Here is a 23,018-nt window from a genome sequence, read left to right as displayed (position 1 = left end):
GCCATGAATCTGTAATCCCAGTTATAATTGCTCTTGTGTATGGAGTCATGTTAAAGGTTTATTTTGTTGAATTTAGTGACTGAGGTTGGGTGTTACAGCTGAATACCACTCACCCTCAGACATGACAGTACCTGTGGGAGCCATCGCATGTCATTAAATACAGATTGTCCAGTCTGAATTACTGTAAATGAAAAAGCATGGTCTCTTCTGTAGAGGGGGACCTGCTGCTGAAATTATAACGTGTCCATTCTAGGGTAAAGAAAATAATTCTGTTAAGATGATTGCAAACTAGTGAAAACATCACTAGGATTAATTTATATTTAATTTCTGCCAATAGATCCCTCTCCTAAATCTTACACACTGGACCTTTTTAACATGCTGTGTTTTTAAGGAAGCCTATTCAAAGGACTAAGTTTCATATTGACGAGTACAAAATCTTCAACAGCACGGTTTCATCTTGTTAATGCACTTGCTCTATCTGGAGGGTGTCCAGAAACCTGTAGAGAATTACTGAACAGTGGACACCTAATTAACTTATTTCAAATGAAGAACATATATCAGGATATATATATGTAAAGCAGCCAGACAACCCAACTGTAAATATTAATAAAAGCTGGAGTCCAGTGAAATCACCTGCAGAGCATGTGAGGAGCTGAGAGGACACAGACTGGAGAAATGCATGCTGGGAGGGGAAAAATGAAGCACAAGGTGTAGCAATGCACACTTTAATGAGTTTCAGAAGAATAACATTGTTCAAAAGTCCAAATCACAAATTTTGGGAACACTGCAGGGACCTGGCTCAGTCATTTAACCACTATCACAGAACGGGACTTACACATTATATACTGTGGGTGGTGAATACTGGACAGGCATGCATTCTGATATTACATATAGTAGCCTATTTACGTTTTCCTGGCTACAAGGTTATTGTAAGCTTGGACATCTCTATGCCGGTAGAAACTAAGACAGCACAGTGAGTGGCTTCATCGCTCTCTTTTATACCCATGTTCACTTTAATCCTCTTCATGCATTTTACACCATTGTAATTAACTCCAGGAGGTTACATTTGTATCTGTTAGGTAGTCAGCAGGATTACGATAAACTTCTCCATCGATTTGACATGTTGTTCAGAGGGGAGCATGATCCAAGGAAGAACTATTATTTCTGTGAAGATCTGGATCAGTGGGCATATTCCGATCTCGTGGCATTTGTAGGGTCTGATATTTAATATGGTTTAAATACACGCTGCAAAGTGCCACTAATGATTAAATGTGAACATTATCAGAGCCAAAGGTGACAGCATCTTGTTTTGTCTGACATTTATTTAAAATACAAAAGGAAAATGGGAGATTTTGTCGTAGTTACTTCTTAATTGACAAACAATTAGTAATGATTTTCTTTATATTAATTTCCTGTTTGTTGACCATTTTGTACTATGTCAAATCTCACCTTCTCCATGACAGTGACACTTACATTTTATTGTTTATTGACATACATTTAAAAAAAATATTACTTGAAAACAGCGAGTTTTACATTTATTTGAAAATAATAAAATATGGTGAAAACTAGCAGGTGTCCCAAAGTAAAATATGCTATGAGTCTGTGTGCTTTTCTAAGTGGGACCTTTTTTTTTCAGTGTGTGTGTGTTCGATTTATCCACCCTCAATACCCACCTCCCTGTAGATTCATCCACAGTTTTATTAAAGCATTTCTTCTCTAATCAACACCAACACCTTTGTTATTTCAAAATCACTGAATGATTACTTTGTGAACACAGTCAAAAAACTACTCCAATGAAAACAATTGCAGCAGCAGGGCAGGCACTGTCATAATAACTTGGATTTATCTATATCTATATATTTATCATATAGAACTGAAGCAAATGCATGTGGTCAGGATAGGAATCGATCTTTCTCCGTCACACCCTGTGACCTTGGGCGACCATCTTCAAGTGTGTTTGGTCTCTACTGAAAGCAATCATTACAAATTATACATTTCAACAGCTCTCAAGTCAAGTCTCCTGATGTGTGCAAAGGATTTGAGGAACCTCATATCACTGCAAACAGCTGTTGACCGCTTAGACTTGTGGCTATGACTGTGAAGTGTTTCCTCTTCCTTAGTTTTCTAGCATGTTTGTGTCTCTGTTACTTGAATTCAGTGGTTTAGTTTACTTCAGCTCTTTGCCTCGCCATCACAACATCACTACATTAATTAGGTATACAATATGCCTGCCCACATATACTACTATTAACTATATCATTACAATCACGGCTCCCTTCATCTCTGTCAGACATTTTCTTTTGTATAAATACTTGAAACATTTATACATTAATGTTGTAAATATTGTTATAATGTTGATGTGCTCTGCTACATGTGATATATATTGATCTTCTGCCCGTCCTGGGAGAGGGATCCCTCCCTTGTGACTGTTTTCTAAATTATTTTTTCTCTTTGATAGAAAATAAACACAAATCAAGGTTAATGGCAGCAGCTGCTCTGTGTGATTGGCTACATTGACATTTATGCGTTAACGAAAAAAGGTTGATTTAACGTCACAACACCTCCAATCCTCTTCTCCGCTTTGGGGTTAGAAAATAACCTAGAAAGCCCAAAATGGAGAGTTTTAAAGTGGACAGGTGGGCTAGGACACAATGTTATGGCCATTCAGGTAAAAAAATATGTTGTGTAGTAAATAATTCAATTGAGAGACATAGCACCACAATCCTCTATCCATCTTTTGAACTGAGCTGCAAGAATCTTTAATTGTAACTGTATCAGAATTGTGGCTTCTGTAGAACAGACACCTCTGAAACATGTGAAACCATAACTGAGCCGAAGCACAAACACAAAGCAATGCAGCTGTGGACACTTGAGATAATCCAAACTTTTGTGTTGTCAACTTAAATGTGCAGGTGGATTATTGCTATACTGAGTTAATCACTCCTGGTACTAACAGATAGGAGTTTATTTATACCTGCAGAGCGGCTCTCTGAACACATTCCACAGTCCTCTTCATGGTATCGCATCCAGTCTGGCAATAAACGTTCTCCCTCCTCTCCCATAGGTGTCCTCGTCCCTGGATGGCTTAATGCGGGCATCAGGTGTTGGGCTGGGCTGGGGCGGCTTCTCGCAGGTGGCGTAGGGGTGGGTGTGCCACGTGCCGTCCCGGTAGGTGCAGTAGCAAACGGTTTGCTCGTCTATGTTGACACGCTCCCCTGCCGGGATCACCCTGCTCCCAGCGAAGCAGTTGGGACCTAGAGATTCAGGAAACATGGTACAGTCGGTCTTATGGCGAAGTCGGTTCCCTCCTTGGAAACAGTTTCCCCCTTGTTGTAATAGAGCTTCCCCCGGCCCTCCCCTCCACGGCTGGGGTTATACATTATGTTAGGTTATGGCAAAAAGAGGGAATAAGGTTGGGTTTGGTTAGTAGTGTAAAGAGAAACACTATTCAAGGAAGGAAAAGACTTCAACTAAACATACCACCCTCAGACACTGTCCTTTCTCCTGAATGTTTTAGATATTGACATTTTATTGATGTTACACGTGACATTGTTAGCACTTCTGTCTGTCCTGAGAGAGGGATCCCTCACTTGGGACTTTCTGGGGCTTCTGTTCTTTTTCCCATGTTAAATCAGATCTTGGTTCCCATGTTTTTCCTCACCTTTGTTGAGGATCTAAGAGCAGAGGGTGCAACACCTTGTTAAGCCCTATGAGGCGAACAATGATATTTGAATATGGGCTGTACTAATACAATTTGACTGATCCCTACAGTGATGCACAGTGGTGCCAGCAGGGGGCGTCTCAGTGACAGGGACAGGTTCACTATTCAGAATTGAGAGAAGAAGCAAGAGATGGTAGTTCAGACTTTTTACATCCTGAACATGTACTGAATTACTTACTGAATACTTGAGTCACACATTTCAGTTGAGATTTTTAATAAATTTGTCTAGATTTCCGAAAAAAATTCAAATTATCAGTAAAGATTATATTAATAGTCAAAAACTGCTACTTTATCTATTGAAGCTTACTTTTCTATAACACGATAAAGTTCTAAAAACCAACAGGGTTCAACTACTGAAAAACATACATGTTACTGACGGCTCAACTTGTAATATATATGATATTTTCAGGAATGTTGTTTGGAATGCACATACTGAACTGCAAGGAAAGCATAAATGTAAACAGCCTGTCTTTGATATCCCTCTCTCTCAGATGGGGGTTCCTTTATTTGGCAGCTCCCCCCTGAAACAATTACCAATGCCACGACGGGAGGACAGGAAGTACAGTTCATCTGATGCCAGACCCAACTGGGTTCAATAAAACACAGCTGACTTGAGGAAAATTGTTAGGAGTGGGGGGGTAACAAGTGACGCATCAAACCAAACCATCTGTCTCGTTATTATCATCCCTGCTGTTCCTGTCCTACACACATACACACACACACCCACACCCACACACACACACACACAAACACACACACACACACACACACACACACACACACACACACACACACACACACACACACACACACACACACACACACACACACACACACACACACTTAAATCCCTCCGATGTTAGAAATGGACTTCAGTGCCTGTTGCATTGACATCATGCATGACATAACAGCATGGTTCCATAAGCTGCTGGCTCTGTGAGGTGACGTAACTAGAGCAGCTTCAGGGAGCTGCACGGTGAACACACGCTGTCACAACAACAACTTTTGATGGCACACGCTCGAGGCACCAGCTTCAGTGTGTGTATGTGAGTGCCAAATAACATAAAACCTGTATTAATATTGGTGTTAAGATCAGCATTTTTTTTAATTTATAGTTTGACATTTCTTTACATTTACATGTCATTTAGCTTCTGTTTTATCTTAAGCGACTACCAACTAGTGCATTCGACATCTATGAGGGTTCAGCATCTTGCCCAAGGACACTTTGGCATGGGCTGGGATTCGACTGCCGACCTACTGGTTTGATGACGACTGCCCTACCCCTCAGCTGTGGCTGTCAAAAGATTGCCTGCTATTGAAAATAGTTGGATCCTCATGCACATGTACTCCTCTCTGTACTACAGGCAAACACTTGTGCTGTCACATGCCATCTTAAAACAAACACACACACACACACACACACACACACACACACACACACACACACACACACACACACACACACACACACACACACACACACACTCTCCATGCCTTCAGAGGACATTCGGTACATTGGCCTCCATTGATTTCGATATACCATAGACTTACTCTAACCTTAACTATAGTTACAACTTGCCAAACCTTAACTCTTACTCTCACCTTTAACCTAACTTAACCTAACCTTAAAAATGTCTTCATCTAACAATTTACTGGGAACTTTTTGTCCCCATAAGAAGTCAAGTTTCAGAAAGTGAGTGTGTTAACAGATTTACGTCCCCACAACATGAGTGATATACACACACAGACACTCCACACACACATTCATCACAACATAACGCAACTCTTTAAGTGGCTCTGTAAAAATAGAATAAATTAGACACTTTTTGATCTCTCATAAATGAAAGATCAAAAAGTGACCAAAGATATATACTGTTCACTGGGGACCATGAACGTGCCTTGGATCAAAGTGACTGGGTGAGACTTACCAGCCTTGCAGATGGGGCAGCAGTGGTTGGGTTCCCAGGTGGGGTTGACGCAGTGGGGGGCGGGACAGTCTGAAATGCTGCAGTACACCTCTCTGTTGGCCTCGCAGCGGCATCGCTCACACCTCGACAGCTGCAACACACAACCCATTTGGACTTCATTGACTTCAAGTTTCCATGTGAGGTTATTTCGAACTGTCATTATTGTCTCATCAATAATGACTATAATTGACTACAGTAGAATGAGACTGTAGTGGGATGAGATAGGATCAGTCCCACTGAGCACACGACTCATCTGTATGTAGTGTTACTGGACAGGTTGGATGAACGGTCTTAATACACCATCATAACATAAAACACAGCTTTTCCACTGCTAACAAAATTCCAGGATTCATGAGTTATTTCTCAGTCCAATTCCCATCCTTCCACCAAGTGTCCAGGATCTCCCTTCAGAAGTTTTTGCAGAATCCTGCTGAAAACTAAAACAAATGGGCAAGTGGGAAAATTATGAAACCAGAAGAGTGAGCTGAAAGAGGCCAAAATACTCTGCTGAAGGGAAATGCAGTGTTGTGGATGGCATTATCTATTACATACATAGACTGTATATAAAGATTACACACAATATATATATATATTACGCAACTTTAAGCTTTTCATTGATTTGCAGTAAGCTATATGAATAATTCCTGGTATGTTAATGTTAATACAACTGATATTTTCATGTTAAAGTTTTAGTTGTAAGACAAAAGATGAAAACTTGAGAGCAGATGAATAATATGAGCAAGGATACACACTTCGTCCTGTGCCCTATCTGGTGGAGGTCCTCTGTAAAAATTAAGTTTTAGGATCTGTGTTTCTACAGCTTGTATTTTCCTAGGGAAAGAAAAAGAACACCACATACAAACTGACATCCATCAGTGGAGACAGTACACACTGTTACAGACTATGTGCCATGTTCTTTAAATGGAGATGATCTTGACCAGACACCTGGAACTTTGCATGTGCGTAATACTATGTCATGCAGCCAAAAAAGAAAAGAAAGGAAACACCGTTAAGCTCAGGCGGGTTAAATAACTAAAATCAACTGGCTGGTGCGTAAATCTACGTGGACGCACGATGGGTGTCCAGGAGCTCAGTGAACTCTGGAATGGGACAGAACAGTGAGGCTGGTTGGATGGTTCTCACCCTGAATTCCTCGAGCAGTCGGTAAGTTTTGCCCCCGTACACACAGACCCGGGCCATAGCGTCGCACACCGGACAGCACGCTTTATATCGGATCCGCGTGCACCGGGGGTGGATGCGGGGACACTTGGTCCGGACGCACACCGGACCATCCGAGGTGCACGTGCACGGGCACGCCGCGGGGCTCGGGTAATAGACCTCTCCGATCCCGTAGACGAACCCGTGGTCGTCGATGCACCACTTGCCCCGGTAGTCCCCGAACTCATAGTCCCGGTCGCTTTTGGAGGAGGAGTACTCCGCCGCCACCGCGAGCTCCGCCAGGCGACCCGGGGCGAGCGGCGGCAGCAGCTGGAGCAGGAACAGCTGGAGCAGCGCGATGGGGGGGCAGCCGCGCGCACAGTGCCAGTGGCTCATGGTGAACAGGTCCCTCGCACCGACATTGAGATTAAACGCGTGTGGATCTGTTGCGCTCCTACGCAGCGAGCTTCTCCACCCACAGTCAGATGCGCCTGTGACGCGCATTCGTACATGCGTGTCAGTCCGGGGTGTCACTCAACTGCTGCTCAGCACATCCATCCATCCATCCCTCCATCCCTTCATTCATTAATCCATCCAGTCATTCAATAATCAATTCATTTATCCATCCATTCACTCATTAATCCATCAATCAATTAAGTCAATCCATTCATTCATCAATCCATTCGTTCATTCATTCATCCATTGATGCATCCATCCATTTATTATTATTCAAAGGTAAAGGTCAGTGACCTTATATGAATCTGGAAGAAAAATAAATTGTGAAGAAATATGTACAGAAACTTCACTGGTTAGCAAAGGCATACAACCGCTGTGCACTAATTCTAGTGATGTACACATTTTTGAAAAATGTGTCTATTAATTAATCGTGTGGATTTTTTCTGCACATCTGTATTGTTATCATTGTTTACGACGCAGATTTTGATATGAATTAAGATCTGCTTTCAAAATTTACTCACAATTCAAAATACAAGTGAAATATTAAAGAAACAAGCAGAAAAACACTACACGGCAACAATCTGATTGAGAAATCACCTTTATTTTGATAGACAAGTTGACGGTACAAAAAAAGAGGCAAAAAAAACAGAAGCCTAATACTTAAAACAGTCCAATTCAGGTAAGAAAATAGTCCTTTAAATGCACAAGTGACTGAGGTTATATTAAAATGAGATTAGACTGTGCATTTCTCTGAAGTTGTTGTGGTGTTAACAGGAATATGCCGTCTAAAGGAGCAATGCAACCTTAAAAAAATAGCCTCAGGTCTGTGAGATCTTTCGGATGAAATGCAGAAAGAGTTGGTGTCAATATTTCCAAAATAATCCATATCAACTTTTTAAAACCCATGCTGGTCGTTTGATTACCAGATTATAAAAACACAATGGAAACAAGTCCATCATGTAAATTTTTAATTTTTTTTGCAGCATTTTTTCCTACATTTAAATTTGAACAGTTTCTCGTGGCTTTCGCTCCTTGACTAAAATGAAGGATTCAATGGTTAGTATTCAGTATGACATGCAGTGTATGGGTGCATAAATAATTGAAATGTGGCTTTTTCCAGACCTGGAACAAAATTTGTGTTGCCCCTGCCGAACTAAAACATGTTGGAAATGGCATCTGATTAAAAGTTTTGATAAAGTTTTAATACTGAGGCTGAAAATGATTATATTTATCTGAAAAGGTTCCACTATATATATATATAAAAAAAACACACACAAAGAAGAACTAACAGTAGTTGTTTTGCAAATCAAACAAATGATAGAAGTAGAAAAGTTTGAGGTTTTACAAGTAGGGGGGGGTCTTTTCATGCAACGCACTTTATCCAGAAAAATGTTCCTAGCTAGTCGGACAGAAGGTAAAATATACAAGGAACCCCCTGGAGTTTGCAGCTATGGACTTATCTCAGCAAATTATACAGTGCTGATTTAAAGGTTCATACATGTGTACTCTTAACATTTCAGCCACATCCAACAGTATGAAGTCTACACAGTGGCAGTTATGGACGAGCATGTGACATTTCACAGATATAGTGTAGGTGTGAGGCTGAGTCGAGATGTTAGTTGCTGGTCGTATGTTAGGTCAGTTGAACGGTGCTTGTCAGGGCTAGAGAATAGCGTTTCCTGCTGATTTATGACAACCTGAGCCGATAATCTACTGTGAAGCTTGTGACAGGTCAAAACATCTTTGAACATGCATGCTAAGGAAATAAATGATTAGATCCAGCCCATGACAGAATCTCTTCTAGGTATAAGTTCAGTGAATGTTGACCCTGTTAGTTGGAAACTCAATTGGAGGTAACCGGTTTCGGACGATATGGAGCAGATTAGTAACGGTCATGTTAAGGTGTTACGTGAGATACCGGTAAATGACGTCAAAGCAAACAGTGAGGTTATTGTTGACCATTTACATTTTAACAGCCCTCTGTTGTCCTGGGCTCAGCAGCCTGTATGTGGTTTATTTAGATGACAGGGAAATCCATTGGGTGAGCTAATTACACGAGAAGAAGTTTGTACAAAGCCTGGAGCACAAACTCAGGCATGTCAAAATCTCACTCATTACTACTGATGAATAAATCTGAAGGAAACATACAGATTTAAGTGAAATTCTCATTTCCCCTTTGTTGGTCCGGATGCCTGACGCTACAAGATGAAAACCACACACAGCTCATTAAAATGCATGTTAGCTATTTATTGACCTAAATAACAGACCCTCAACCATTCAGCACTTCTCACCATCAGGCCTCGTTCAGACTTGGTATCAATATCTGTCTCTAAGAAAACATCTCCAGTGATCACAGCGATCTGATCCCACTTAATGCAAATAAACACATACATCATTTCTGTTTCCAAGTGCTCAATGCATGCTGGGAGCGTTCACACCGGTACTCAGAACTTTCTGTTTGTGATGGGCTCACCTGCGACAAATGATTATACCAGGTCTGAATAGGGCTTCAATCTTACCCCCTAATCATAAAAAAACACTTCTTCCACACCTGCTGCTCCTCTCACAGAAGGGGGGCTGCAGCACAGGGAAGACATCTACAGCTACCACTGTGTGTATTAAACACTGACTCTTACATATCATACTGTTGGCTGTTTTGGCTAGAGGGTAGTAGTGGTGGTGGAGGGGGAGGGGCTGGGTCTTCTGAGGGAGGCGGAGGTGCTGTGGACACACTAGGGTTAGCTGCGGGGGAGTTGGCTTCCTGGCTCACTGGGGGCTCTGGGGCTGCTACTCCAGGGGTGCTCTCTGAGGGCTGAGGAGGCATGCTGTTGCTGCTGTTGCTGCAGTCGTCACTGGGGATGCTGCTGTTGGGGGTGCTGCTCTCCCTGGGAGGCTCAGGAGGAGGAGGAGTTGCTTTATCAGAAGCAGAAGAGGGCACCTCAGATGGAGGAGGTGGAGTAGGATGGGAATCGGAGGAGGGCTCTGCAGGCGCAGCTTTATCTGGGGGAGGGAACAACGGATAGAGAGAATTAAAGATTTGAGCAACATCCACACAAATAAATATTCATTTTAATACACATCGCTTTTGCTTTTTCAAGGCCGTCAAGCTCCCAAAGTGGAGCTTCCTGGAAACCATGACATTGACACATGACCCTTTCCCTCAAGAATCACCAAGACCGCAACATAGAAAACTTGCTGATGGCAACTCTAACACTTGTTTGTGGTATTTCTGCAACTAAGCAATCAACCGAGTAGACAATCTGCTTCCTGTCTGCAGCAGCATATGCATACCTGGTGAATGTCAATATTTAGGTGATATGCTTTTTCAAATGTGTTAGCATGGGCTAAGACGATTTATGATTTAGAGCCAAAATGATATTATGGAGAGATACCTTTCTTTTGAAATTAAATTTTTAATGTGGTCGTACCCTGAGACAGTAATCAATACAAGTCAGCAACTTACTGGATGATTATCATCAATACAATACAAACATGTGCACACACACATACCTGTCGCCACTGGTGGGGGCATGTCCTCCTCTTTGGTCCCTGAAGGGGGGTTAGCTGTGCCTTTAGCACTAGCACTGCCCTGCTCAGCAGCTTTGTTGCAAGCAGCCTCCTGCTGCTGTTGTTGCTGCTGCTGTTGTTGTTGCTGCTGCTGCTGCTGCTGCTGTTGTTGTTGTTGTTGTTGCTGCTGCTGTTGCTGCTGCGCCTGCTGAGCAGCTTTCTCTGCCTGCTCAGCTGCCTCACGCTCCCTCTCCTCTGCCCGGCGACGGGCCGCCTCTTCAGCAGCGGCCATTTCTGCTGCAAGCTTCTCCATGTCCACCTCAACCTTCTGACTGCAAAGCTGGAGATACACAAATCATTGTTGTCAACAAAACTTCATTCTGTTTACAAGAGGTTCCAGGGTCACACATTTATGAAAATTAAATGAGGTAAAAATAGACACAATCGTATTATAAGCCAATACTCCACGTCTTTTGACAAATAAAACGTTTTAGATTGTAATAATTCTCTAATTGAGTGATATACTCCTCCGCCGTGATCAAGTTCATATTTACTTCAAGGGTGGTTAACATTATCGACAGGGATGTCTTGTAATCTGGAATGACACCTCATCCTCACTACTCAGTTGTCTCTATGGGAATAAGCCGCTGTACCCGCTTGAGTTCAGTGTTGAACGAGTCAGTGGTCTCCAGGAAGCGTCTTTTCTTGTCTTGGTGGCGATCCTCGATCTGGAGAAGTTCAGCCTCCAGCTTCCTCTGAAAACAACAACAGACGCAGAATGAAGCAGACGGACAATCAGTGGCAACATTTTCCCAATACAGCGGCTTCCAGTTTAAATATCATCTATGCAATGCAGAAAACCTGTCCCGCCGACGTACCTGGTGCACCATAAGAGACTGGACCTGCCTCTTGAGGACCTGCATGCGGGCTGTGGTTACCACTGAGCGCACATCAGGTACCACTATCTCACTGAGGATGTCGCTGATGAGCCGGTGGTTCCTCTGGAAGCGAGCAGCTGCTGTGTGCTTCACTGAAAAACCATCGTCGTAGTCTGGGAAGAAGTGAAGAGTGACACTTAACTGACAACCAAGAGGGAAGAAGACAACTACTAACTTAAACATTGTTTGAAAACATTTGCCCTAAAAAATGAGTCTAAATAAAAAAATGATTACTTATCAGACACCTCACACATCTTAACTGAGGCAATTGAATTATTTTCAAAAGACCAAACAGGTATAACTCACCATCAGGGTCTTCAGCCGGCTGAATGCTCATGTATGGCTCGCCTTTGTCCATACGAGTCTGCCTCTGTCTGCTCTCCTCTTCCATAGCAGCCTCAGCCCGGTTCTTAGCGTTGACGTAGGCCAGGTAGGTTGGAGAGTTGTGGTAGGCCTTCAAATTGTCATTATACTCAATCTGGGAGAGGTGGGTGAAGAGAAAAAACAAAATTAAGTTATATCACTACATTCAAATTACCCTACATGAGATGTGTTATTAGGAAGGAGTGCATTTATATTGTTAACTAATAGGATGCTCTTTTTGTTACTTATGTCAGACATTAGTATTTTACGACACTTCAAACTAGCAAAGTTGTTTATAACTAACAGTATTTTAGAAATCATATAACTGTTAATTGTTATTGCCGGGTATGACTTTTCTGTGCATCTCAACCAAAATGCCCTAGTGAAATACACTGATTTGCTGAAATCATTGTGGGAAAGGGGAAAAACATTGTAGGGAAAAGTAGTTTGCACTCTTGGCATGCAAAAATCTTTTTTCAAGTAGCGGCTCAGACAATGGCTGACGATTTAAGTGAGGTAAGCAGATAACAGTTAGAGTTTCATTGATGGAGAACAACCATGAAAACAACAATGAAGGAGATTTAGACGAAGTTCCTGCTGACCTGTTAACAAAGGCTCAGTCGGTATGTGACGTGGTTGATGATTTAAAATGTGCAAAGCTGCGGGCAAATTTTAAGCCATCAGATATTTTTCTCTATCTGATTCAGAGCTGAAAATGTTGCCATTAGGTCTTAATGGGTTAAATTATTTACAGCAGTGTAGAGTAGTAGAGTACATTAGTAAAAACCCTCGGTTCAGCACTGTGCAGGAATGACTTCACCTCGGGCCACTCACCTTCTCAGCTTCGTACTCATTCAGGTAGTCCTGTTTCTCTTCATCAGTCAGGTCTCTCCACATCCCTCCGATAATCTTCCCGATCTCCCACAGCTTCAGGTCGGGGTTGGATGCCTTCACTTGGTCCCATACCTTGAACATGTACGCAAACACAAGACGCAAACACGTGCACAAGGATAGGGCATTGCCCCACACGCACACACACACAAACATAACACATGGTCATTGCAGGTCAACTGTGAATACGTTTACTACAAGACAGTGAAGGAAATGAAGGAGGAAAAGGTGCAAAGGAAAGCATTAAAAGTGCCTAAATGAGGTATTTACTTGGCAGAATTATTAACTGGAATAAAAGGTGTAGCTGTTGCAAAAAAGCAGGATGGAATAGAATGAAATATTTCTTAAGACAGATTCGCCGGTTATGTCAATATAAATGTTTAGAGTAGATTTTGACCTTAAGCAGAATCAGAGCAGGGAAACTAGAGAAGCAGGGAAGACAAAGCCATTCAAGGAGGAAAGTTGAAGGCGCAAAAGCCAATCATGCTTGCACATGCTTGTTATTTCTCTTTTAGTGCTGACAAAAACAGGATGCTACTGTAAGCCAACGGGATAACAGAGTGGAAAATCTCCACTAGATGGCTGAGGTGGTGGTGAGGCATCATGGCTTGGCTGTCTCCCACCCTCAAACCGCTGCACCTTTTCAGGGGATGGGAGGACAAGCAGTAAAAGCAGACACCGTGGATGGGTGTCTTACCTTCCTGCTTACCTTCCGGCTGTACCGCATGTAAGGCATCAGTGGCTTGTCTGGAGGTTTGGGAGGCTTTGGGACGGTGATGCCTGAGGCGTTCTGCAGGAGGGAGAGAAAAGAGGGGCAAAAGGGGGAGAAAAGTATAAGTGAGGATTTAGAAGGGACATGGATGACAGGGAAACAAATACAAGGCAGAGGTTCAGAGAGAGAGGGAGAGAAAAGAAAATTAACTCTTGTAAAACATCCATTAAATTAAGATCTGAACGTGGTGTACATGTAAACACAACAAAACACTACATGCAAGTGGTTTCTATATGATTACTTACAGCCAGATAAAAGCATTAATCAAACATGTCAACCCATTTACATGCATGTTTACACATTAATGTATTTCAGCAGCCAACACTTGCATGGTTTGAAATATGGCTGTGTGATAAAACGATCTTGACAATTACTGTGAGATTTACCGACACACCAAAAAAAACAACCACACACACTTTGGTGTTGGAAATGTGAAGATGATCGACCATGAGGATAATCAAACATCTGCACAAGATGAGGAAATTGTGGCAAAGAGAAGTCGCTCAACATATGCGCTTTAGAAATGGCTCAGATCTCTAAAACTGGATTAATAGTGGAGCAATATCTGTTGAGAAACACAAAGGTGACCTGCTGACAAACAGCGAATATTACTACCGCACAATCGCAGTATAGAGAAAGTGAGCAGGTTCCAACCTCAGCAGCAGCCACTCACATCTTTTCAGTCATTACCCCACATGACACGGGATCCTTTAAGCCAATTGATTACATTCAGTGATAGTCACAATATAATCATGTGTGTAATGTAGAGGTCTAGCAATCATGATAAAAGCATTTGTCCTAAATCAATGTTACTGAATATTTACTGTGATGCATATTGATATTGATTAATATTTAAAAAAATATTTTGGATTATATATGTGCCCAAATCATCCAGCCTTACCTGGAGGTAGTTAAAGACATTGAGAAAACAATTAGACACAACACATTCTCCATATTTTTTACTTGCTGTGATTCCCTCCTCTTGTTCAAACTGCTAACTAAGACTTCCAGTCTTAAAGCAATTCAGAGATGGGGGACGGAAATAAGACTGAAGTGGACACAGGAAATATCCTCTTCATGGTTTGATCATATAATTATAGTCCATTTATGTTTATTATAAACAATTTCCATTTTATAGAATTGTTCATTTGTTAACCTCAATTTTTAGTAACATTTAGCTTCAACTTCTTAAGATACTCATTATAAACACCTTGTTTACGTTTTGTACCTAAATTAACCAATAGTCTTGTATGCTGTGTACTCTGGCCTGCCACGTACTAAAGTACATTCGCACTGACTAATCTGATTTGAGACAGCAAATGAAAACAAGTACGACTTATTAGCCTGAATGAGCTTTTAGCATCATGCACATGGGCCAACTCTCACTATATGAGTGGGGACACGATGATGTCGGTTTTACAAAGAAACCGAAGACGTTTGAGCAGCTCCAAGTGTGAAACTAAACAGAACAACTCCCTTGTCACTTCAACAACCTATAATAATACAATACCACATCTAATTCCATTGATAAGCATTATCAACTTTTTTTCCATCACCATCGTCATCCCAACAGCCTCTGCATTAGCTCCACTTTGAGCCTTTTTAATGCTGATGTCTTTCCACCGTTTCCTCATACCTGTGAGCCCCCTCCCACTTAACCTGAATCATACCCATACCCGTTCCCTCCCTCCCTCCATCAATTCATTACCCTGCTGGAGCCTCCGGAGCTCCCTCCCAGCCGGAGGTTGTTGTAGGCCAGATGGCTGTAAGGGTTGTAGCCCACAAACCCAGGGGTGGAAGGCAATTGCTGATGGAAGACAAATGAGACAAAACACGGATGAGAAATGGCTCACAAACAAGAGGAAGAAGGATAAACAGAAATAAGTGAAAAGGTAGGGGGGGGGCATGAAAATATATAATTTTGCTTGTTTGTTTTCTATGAAATCATCATGCAAGCCCACGTAGAAAAAAAGCAAAGCTAAATGTGCAGCAGGCATGTCAATGTTGCATCTAAGCCAGGATCTTGCAACAGGCTTAATGATACATTTTTAAGAACATGTTGTATTTATTTAATTGTGCATGTGGGTTTATGTGTACACGTTTGCACTTTGACTTTACAGTATGATGTGGCCTGTTGCTTAATGCAAAGGAAAGAAAAGCTAAAAACAAGCATTTCGATTCCCACTAACATAAAAGGGCTAATTATAAAATAAATTTCTTTCCCAGTAGCCACAATCCGCCATAGGAGCAAATGAGTCAACATGACCCCTTCTTTGAAAGATCTTAAATGAGTGCTTGTCATGACGGGAAAAGCAGGAGTGAGACTGATGATGGGAAGCTGAATCAGATTTGTTGAATCTTCCGTCTGCTCACACAGAGGAACGTTAACTCAAACCAATGCAAAATGTGGATAAAGAGAGTTAGATAGCAGTGAAGAAAGACAATTAAAAAAAAGGCACTAAAACAGTACACTAACATGTACTAACAGTTAACTGACGTGAGAGCTGAACACTTACTGGTGTTGGGGCTGGGGGAGGGGGAGGAGCGTACGATGGCCGTTCTGCGCATCAAAAAAAGAAAAAGTAACGTTAGTCAGCTATTCCACCTACCTTTCAAAGATGTGATAGTCAACATTTAAAGTGAATAGGCATCATATAAACAATATACAGGGGAAAACTCGGGCTGCCTTCTACACACCAATGATACAAATCAGCCAAGGAGTCCCTGAGTTTGACCTCATTTTGCCATTGCCCTCTTACCCTTCCACCACAAAACAACACAGGGGCAACATATGGCTGCCCAGAACCCTTTTGGGTTTTACACTTTGGCCTCCGTTGCTTTTTACAAGCAACATCAATCGGGCAACCCAAGAAAGGAGCGATTTGTTTTAATAAACATGGCCTTAGTCCAAATCCACACAAAATTATGTATGCACATGAGTCTTTGAGCACTGAAAAATAGTTCAGTAGACTGGCTGCTGTAAGTTACATGTGATGGTATACAGCTACAGATACAATAGCCAGGAATTGAATTACTTTTGCTGCACCATACCAATTCTATACTGTGGTCCCCGTTCATACAAGAGCAATAGAGGAAACATCATCCAAGTATTGACTAGTATCAAACATGATCTCCATAATATTAGTAGACATTTACATTAAGTCGCTAGTTGAATACATGTAGGGCCCTGCTATTAAAGTTTTCAGGGCTTCACCGTCAAAGTGTATGTTTACTTACTTGACATCGTTGATGCAGTCTGGGTTCAAGCGGAAAGAGCTATTCACATATTGGTTAGCCTGGAAAGGACAACAGCAGAACATACAGATATGGTTAGTTTCGTCCCTTCCTTACAATTAAATAGTTGTTTGGTAGAAAAATCATCAAAAACTAAGCGGTAAATGACTGATAGCATTCATTCATGACAACAACGGCTAACGGGGCCTAAGAAGCTAGCATGTCTGGCCTGCTAGCAATCACCGCTAACACAAAGAGACTGTTTGCCCTGTAAAAATCGTGTGGCTAATATACAACCAGTGGGTTTTTATGCTTTTTAGTTAAAGTAAAGCCGTGCGTACAAATAACAAGTGTTTATACAGACAACTGGTCACGTGAGAAGTGTGCGCCACTTTCAGGATGTTTGAATTAACCTCGCTGCTTAAGCTACAGTGAAGACCATGGCGGCTAAAGCTAGCTTTGTACATAGAGGTAAATGACTACTCTAGCCCCATCACTGAGAGGCAGATCGAGTGTAGCATAAACAATTCCTGTCAACGATAGAAAAGGGTAAAATTATACATTTGTATGAAATAACACAGAAGGTAATTTAGCAGCACTCACTGACTCGTCCTTTGTTCCCTGTTAGGAGCGTTTCATCCGCCTTTCTCTCACAGACCGGAACTACCGAGGTCCTCTGGCCGGCGGAAGCGGAGAGATTTTTTCACAATAAAACCGTGTTTACTTCCAATACGCAGCTGCGACCATAGGCAGTATAGGCCGTGGGCTGCGGCACAGTCGTCATAGACAAAGACACATACAATGTAATACAAGGAAATTACACCCATAGAGCACAAGCCTCCACCAAGGTCAAACAGTCCCATTATCAAACCACATTTAAATTCACTACATACAGGTTTTTATACTGGTCTAAACCAAATTACACACACTCATATGTCCCCTTAATGTGTCCGGTTTTTTTTTTCATCGAGATGAATGAATTATTCTCTGAGGAATCACGAAAATGTGGAAAAACACAATTCTAAAGCACCAAAAGTAAATGGGTCCTTTCCTGGCTAATACCATATCTGTCCGGCAGCTTTTGTGGTACCGCCCAGTAGTTTTTGTGTAATCTTGCTAAATAAAAGTGAAAAGAAACTAATCAAACATTCACGTCTGCATAACACCTATAACAGGGGTGTGCTCCAGGTTGTATTGCTTTAAGCTGTGTATTAAATTGATATCATCATCCTAATCCTACATTTGGGTGGATTTTGGTAAGAATTTGGATCATTATATTATAAATTTTATGGCTGACTTATTTCATTTGTTCAGCACTGTAATTACAATTCTGTAAAAAAAACTTGTGAGAGTAATTTCTAATTTAAAATCAACTCTCAAGGTAAACAATGGTTAAGCCCAACTGACTGCAACATTACTACTATTACAATGTTTGCGTTCATACTTTGAGTACCTTGTTTGACATTAATCATGTCGAATTTTGATAAAAAAATTCTGCTTACATGGACAACCAATTCAAATCCACATAAATGCAAAGAATATCTGCTTCTAACTTTCAACATATATACAGTCAAATTAAATTATAATAGAATATATAGAATTTATACAATATATACCTTTGAGTATCCACAGCCCATGTATTAATTCTCAATTTCTGAGGATCAAAATCTACACAACAACATCCAGCTCAGGAGTTTGATTTCTGGCATATACAGTATAACCATGATTGTTAAATGAAATGGGAAGGTGTGAAATTGAAAGAAGCCAGACTTTCCTTATTAAGTAACTGATATAACTAATACAATGAAACCCAACGGATCTCAGCCTTGAGGCAGGTGAAGTCACATTTCCTGGAGAGCACTACACCTTGCTTTATAATGTGTTTTATTGTGTATGTGTGTGGGTGTATACAATTACCGTAAAGTATTATCCAACTAGTTCTGACAGTGTTTCCTGGAGAAACAGGTTTTGGCCTCTATCCCCTGTATAAGAAGGCGGACACCAAGAGCTGTCAGCTGTGTCCTTGTCCTGAGGTGTTTTTCCCACATAAAAGCAGCAAGGTAGGTCTACTGAGGACATTAGTCCTCCTTACGACGAACTTCTCATAAAATAATTTATATGTATTTTAAAACACCTGTAAGTGAGAGGCATTGTATTTTTGTTTCCTTAGAATGAGCATGTCATTTTTAGAAGCTAAATTGGGAGGTTAATGAGTGAATTTTTCTTCTTTATGTCTGAACAGGTGGTTGCATTGCCAAGTTGAACTTCATGGGTATGTCTGACTTGATCTTTGGGATTGTAGATACAGTCATGTCAATCGGTGGCGCCATAGTTAAAGCAGTTCCAACACATCGCCAGTGCAACATTGAGATTGAAAATAGATCTCTTCAATACACTCTTTGTAACCCCAGGTAATTACTATTTTTTTCTAAATGTTTAGCATTTTGTGTCATGTATTAAAAATCTTCACACTTAAAAGTAAAAATGTGTTTTATCCTTAACATCCAGGATGTACATTAAGCGTGGATACTGCGGGAAGCCTTTGCCTCCCACCATCAGTCAGTCCTCATCTGCGGAGGTGGAATTCGCCAAGACTCCGAACACAGCATGTGGATCTGTTGGCATCATCACATACGAACTCCTCCAAACTTCTACAAAAGACACCACTGAGCAGATAGCTGTCCTGTTCAAGGTGCCATTTGACCTAAACCTAAACTCAAACGAGTTTGCAGTGGGAGTCTTTAATATCAGCAGAAACTGTAATCATGGTCTTTTTCAGGATATGTCAAAGAATAAGGGCAAAGCGTTTGTCAGAGGCAAAGCAAAGAGCAGCGTTCTCACTCACAGAGGCCAAAATTTCACCGTGATGGCTACAATGTCCGACTGCCACACACCTGTCATTAAGGTGCAAGTGATGGACGCCTGAGAAACACTTTTTATGTGATATTTAATATTAACCAGAGCATAGTGTTGCATAGTAATCTGCAAAACCATTTGCAAATAATGGAGTGAGATATTTGTTTTGTATTTATTCACTAATTTATGTTGTCTGTTGTGACATATTTTCAGGGGTATAGGTGTCTGGCATGCTTCATGTATTTGGCCATTGATTCTGTGTTGTAGAAATTGAAACTGTTGTGATATGTTAATGTTATGCTAATGTAAATGCACTGCACATTGTTTGCCATTGGAATGATATGTTGGTCACTAAAAGGTTCTGTACCTGAGTTCAATAAAATTTCAAAACAACAAATGCTTAGCTGTTATCCTTAGGTATGCAAACCTGCTGATTATACATGTGCGCATCAATTTATCTCAGAGTTAGTTTTTTAGTTTTGAATCTCTGAGCCTGGATTTGATTTAATCAGCTACTTGTAAACCCAGACTGCAGAGCACTGTATACATTCTTAGTGGCTCTTTCAAAGTAGTAAAACATTTTTCCAAATGGGGTGGCTGGGTGGTACAGTGGTCAAAGCAAAAGGATACGGGTTTGGACAAGGTCTTTATTTTAATATTTTTTCTCATACTTTATTCAAGGAAGCCAAACAGAGTTTAAAGATCCAGTACTTCCATCTTTTCCTACATTTTTTGTAAATCACATTGAAAAAGAAAAAAAACACACATACAATCAAAAAAAAACTTTCACCCACCCTGTGACCCTGAAAGATGATTAGCGGTAAAAATAATGGATGGATATTTCCAAAATGTTGTGAAATCAATGCCCAAAGAAATGGGAGTGTTAATTAAGTTTATTTTACTTACTTTTACACTTATTAAGCCTTTGTTTGACAACTGAAGACATTTCATTAACTAACACCGCTAACATCAGTGTATTTATTAGTGCGGTATAGAATATACAAGAGATATTCTCAATTTTGTCCAATGTTCTAAAATGGGACAGTGTTTAGTTTAAAAAAACATAGAGGTAATCATGTCTGATCTACTGAGCGGGTCACATGGCTTTCAAAGTGCTGCCATACAACCTGATCAAAGTAATCAATTAACTAAACTTCGAGCATGTCTCAAGGACATAAAAACCTGGATGACCCGCAATTTTCTCTTATTAAACTCAGATAAAACAGAGGTTATAATACTCGGCCCTAAACACCTTAGAGATACATTATCTAATGATATAGCTGCGCTAGATGACATTGCCCTTGCTTCCAATGACACAGTCAGGAACTTGGGAGTGATCTTCGATCCTGATTTGTCCTTTAATAGTCACTTTAAAGTAATTTCTAGGACCGCGTTTTTCCACTTGCGTAATATCTCAAAAATCAGACATGTCCTTTTGCAAAAAGATGCAGAAAAACTAGTCCACGCCTTTGTTACATCGAGACTGGACTATTGTAATTCATTATTATCAGGCTCCAGCAGCAAGTCGTTAAAGACTCTGCAGCTGGTCCAAAATGCCGCAGCACGTGTCCTGACGAGAACTAAGAAAAGAGAGCACATTTCTCCAGTATTAGCATCGCTACACTGGCTTCCCGTTAAATCTAGAATAGAATTTAAAATTCTCCTCCTCACCTTCAAGGCCCTTAATGATATGGCACCTCTTTACCTTAAAGAGATGTTAGTTCCATATCAACCTACTAGAGCACTCCGATCCCAGAACTCAGGTTTACTTGTTGTCCCTAAAGTCTCTAAAAGTAGAGTAGGAGCCAGAGCTTTTAGCCATCAAGCCCCACTGCTGTGGAATAATCTCTCACTTTCAGTTAGGGAGGCAGACACGCTCTGTTCGTTTAAAAGTAGACTCAAAACCTTCCTTTTTTATAAAGCTTATAGTTAGAGCTAATTTGTGCGATGTTCCAAATTTGATTAAATGGCAAAAACCCCTGATGATGCTAAGACGCACAGGGAATTTATGACACAAGACACACGGAGCTTCTCTTTCCTGCTTCTCCTTCCTTTTCTCCATATTTATCACATCAAGATAATTCTTATCTCATCAGTACATGTTACTAACTTGACCCCTTTTCCCGGAGTTTCTGTGCCTTAGCGCCCGCGGATGCAGGGCCACAGCTGTGGCCGCACCATGGATTATGATTGTGGATCGCGTGTCGGAGGTCGCAATGGTGGATCCAGTTCGGTGGATTCTGTATCGTGCCAGCTGATCGTCGTTGTAATGGAGGATCCTTTGTCGCGTTGGCATCGGATGATGAGGGACCACGACCGAGGCGGCAGCTGATAATGGATTCTAACTGGCGGCGGTGGACAATGACTGTGGATTATAGTGGATCCCATCCTGATGCTGGATCGTGGTCTTGCTGCTGGCCAGAGACTGTGATTGCAGCGGGACTGCCTGACACATAGTATTGAAAAATGTTTAGCCTAATGGATGCTGCTAAAAATCCTGATGATGTTTTCTTACACCTGACATCTATTGCACTTCTGTCCGTCCTGAGAGAGGGATCCCTCACATGTGGCTCTCTCTGAGGTTTCTACATATTTTTACCTGTGAAAAGGGTTTTTAGTAGTTTTTCCTTACTCTTGTTGAGGGTTAAGGACAGAGGATGTCACACAATGTTAAAGCCCCATGAGACGAATTGTTATTTGTGAATGTGGGCTATACAAATAAAACTTGATTGATTGATTGATTGATTGATACAAGCCAGTAGCCAGTCAGATTTACCTTTAGCCTCAACGTATCCTCAAGTTCGGCCTGTATCGTGATCACACGGCCAAAACACATGATGACGCTAAGGTGCACAACTGAGGTTTTGTCCCTAACATGCGCTGTTGGCCGCTAACGCCTGCTAACATCTACTGGTAGCTGGTAACTTAAATTCTGTAGAAGACCTTCAAACGTACAATGGACATTTAACGTATATTCTTAAATTAGAAGAAGAGACATGAAATGGGATGAGTGCAATGATGCACAGTAAATGGTCTGGCCAGCAAGAACTTGAACCAGTGACATGCTGCACAAGGTATATGCGTCCCAATTTGTATTTTACCTAATCATAACACTCTCAGGTCGCCCTGTTCATTTCAATACAGGCCTACCCAGC

At 41.2% G+C, this 23,018-nt stretch overlaps 2 protein-coding genes across 3 annotated transcripts; both read right to left on the bottom strand.

Annotated features, from left to right (window-relative positions):
- Nucleotides 1-3,012: 3,012 nt before the first annotated feature.
- si:dkey-283b1.7 (von Willebrand factor C domain-containing protein 2-like) lies at nucleotides 3,013-7,350 on the bottom strand. Its single transcript, XM_061089767.1, has 3 exons — nucleotides 6,832-7,350; nucleotides 5,650-5,779; nucleotides 3,013-3,254 (listed from the first exon to the last, which is right to left on the bottom strand). The coding sequence occupies exons 1-3, from the start codon at nucleotides 7,348-7,350 to the stop codon at nucleotides 3,013-3,015; spliced, it is 891 nt and encodes a 296-aa protein (XP_060945750.1).
- A 2,178-nt stretch (nucleotides 7,351-9,528) lies between these two features.
- LOC133022558 (SWI/SNF-related matrix-associated actin-dependent regulator of chromatin subfamily E member 1-like) lies at nucleotides 9,529-17,675 on the bottom strand. 2 transcript variants are annotated; one of them, XM_061089379.1, is made up of 11 exons: nucleotides 17,611-17,675; nucleotides 17,011-17,069; nucleotides 16,290-16,333; nucleotides 15,482-15,580; nucleotides 13,699-13,791; nucleotides 12,945-13,076; nucleotides 12,054-12,225; nucleotides 11,688-11,860; nucleotides 11,463-11,564; nucleotides 10,813-11,149; nucleotides 9,529-10,302 (listed from the first exon to the last, which is right to left on the bottom strand). In XM_061089379.1, exons 2-11 carry the CDS (start codon nucleotides 17,015-17,017, stop codon nucleotides 9,935-9,937), a joined length of 1,527 nt encoding a protein of 508 aa, XP_060945362.1. In that variant the 5' UTR covers nucleotides 17,018-17,069; nucleotides 17,611-17,675; the 3' UTR covers nucleotides 9,529-9,934. The 2 variants fall into 2 exon arrangements, with proteins under 2 accessions (XP_060945362.1, XP_060945363.1); XM_061089380.1 differs by having other exon boundaries at nucleotides 13,711-13,791.
- Nucleotides 17,676-23,018: the final 5,343 nt, after the last annotated feature.

The sequence above is a fragment of the Limanda limanda genome, chromosome 17, assembly GCF_963576545.1.
Source record: "Limanda limanda chromosome 17, fLimLim1.1, whole genome shotgun sequence".
In the NCBI taxonomy this organism is placed as follows: Eukaryota; Metazoa; Chordata; class Actinopteri; order Pleuronectiformes; family Pleuronectidae; genus Limanda; species Limanda limanda.
Note: the sequence above shows the minus strand (reverse complement) of the source record. Positions and strands in the feature narration are given on the sequence as shown.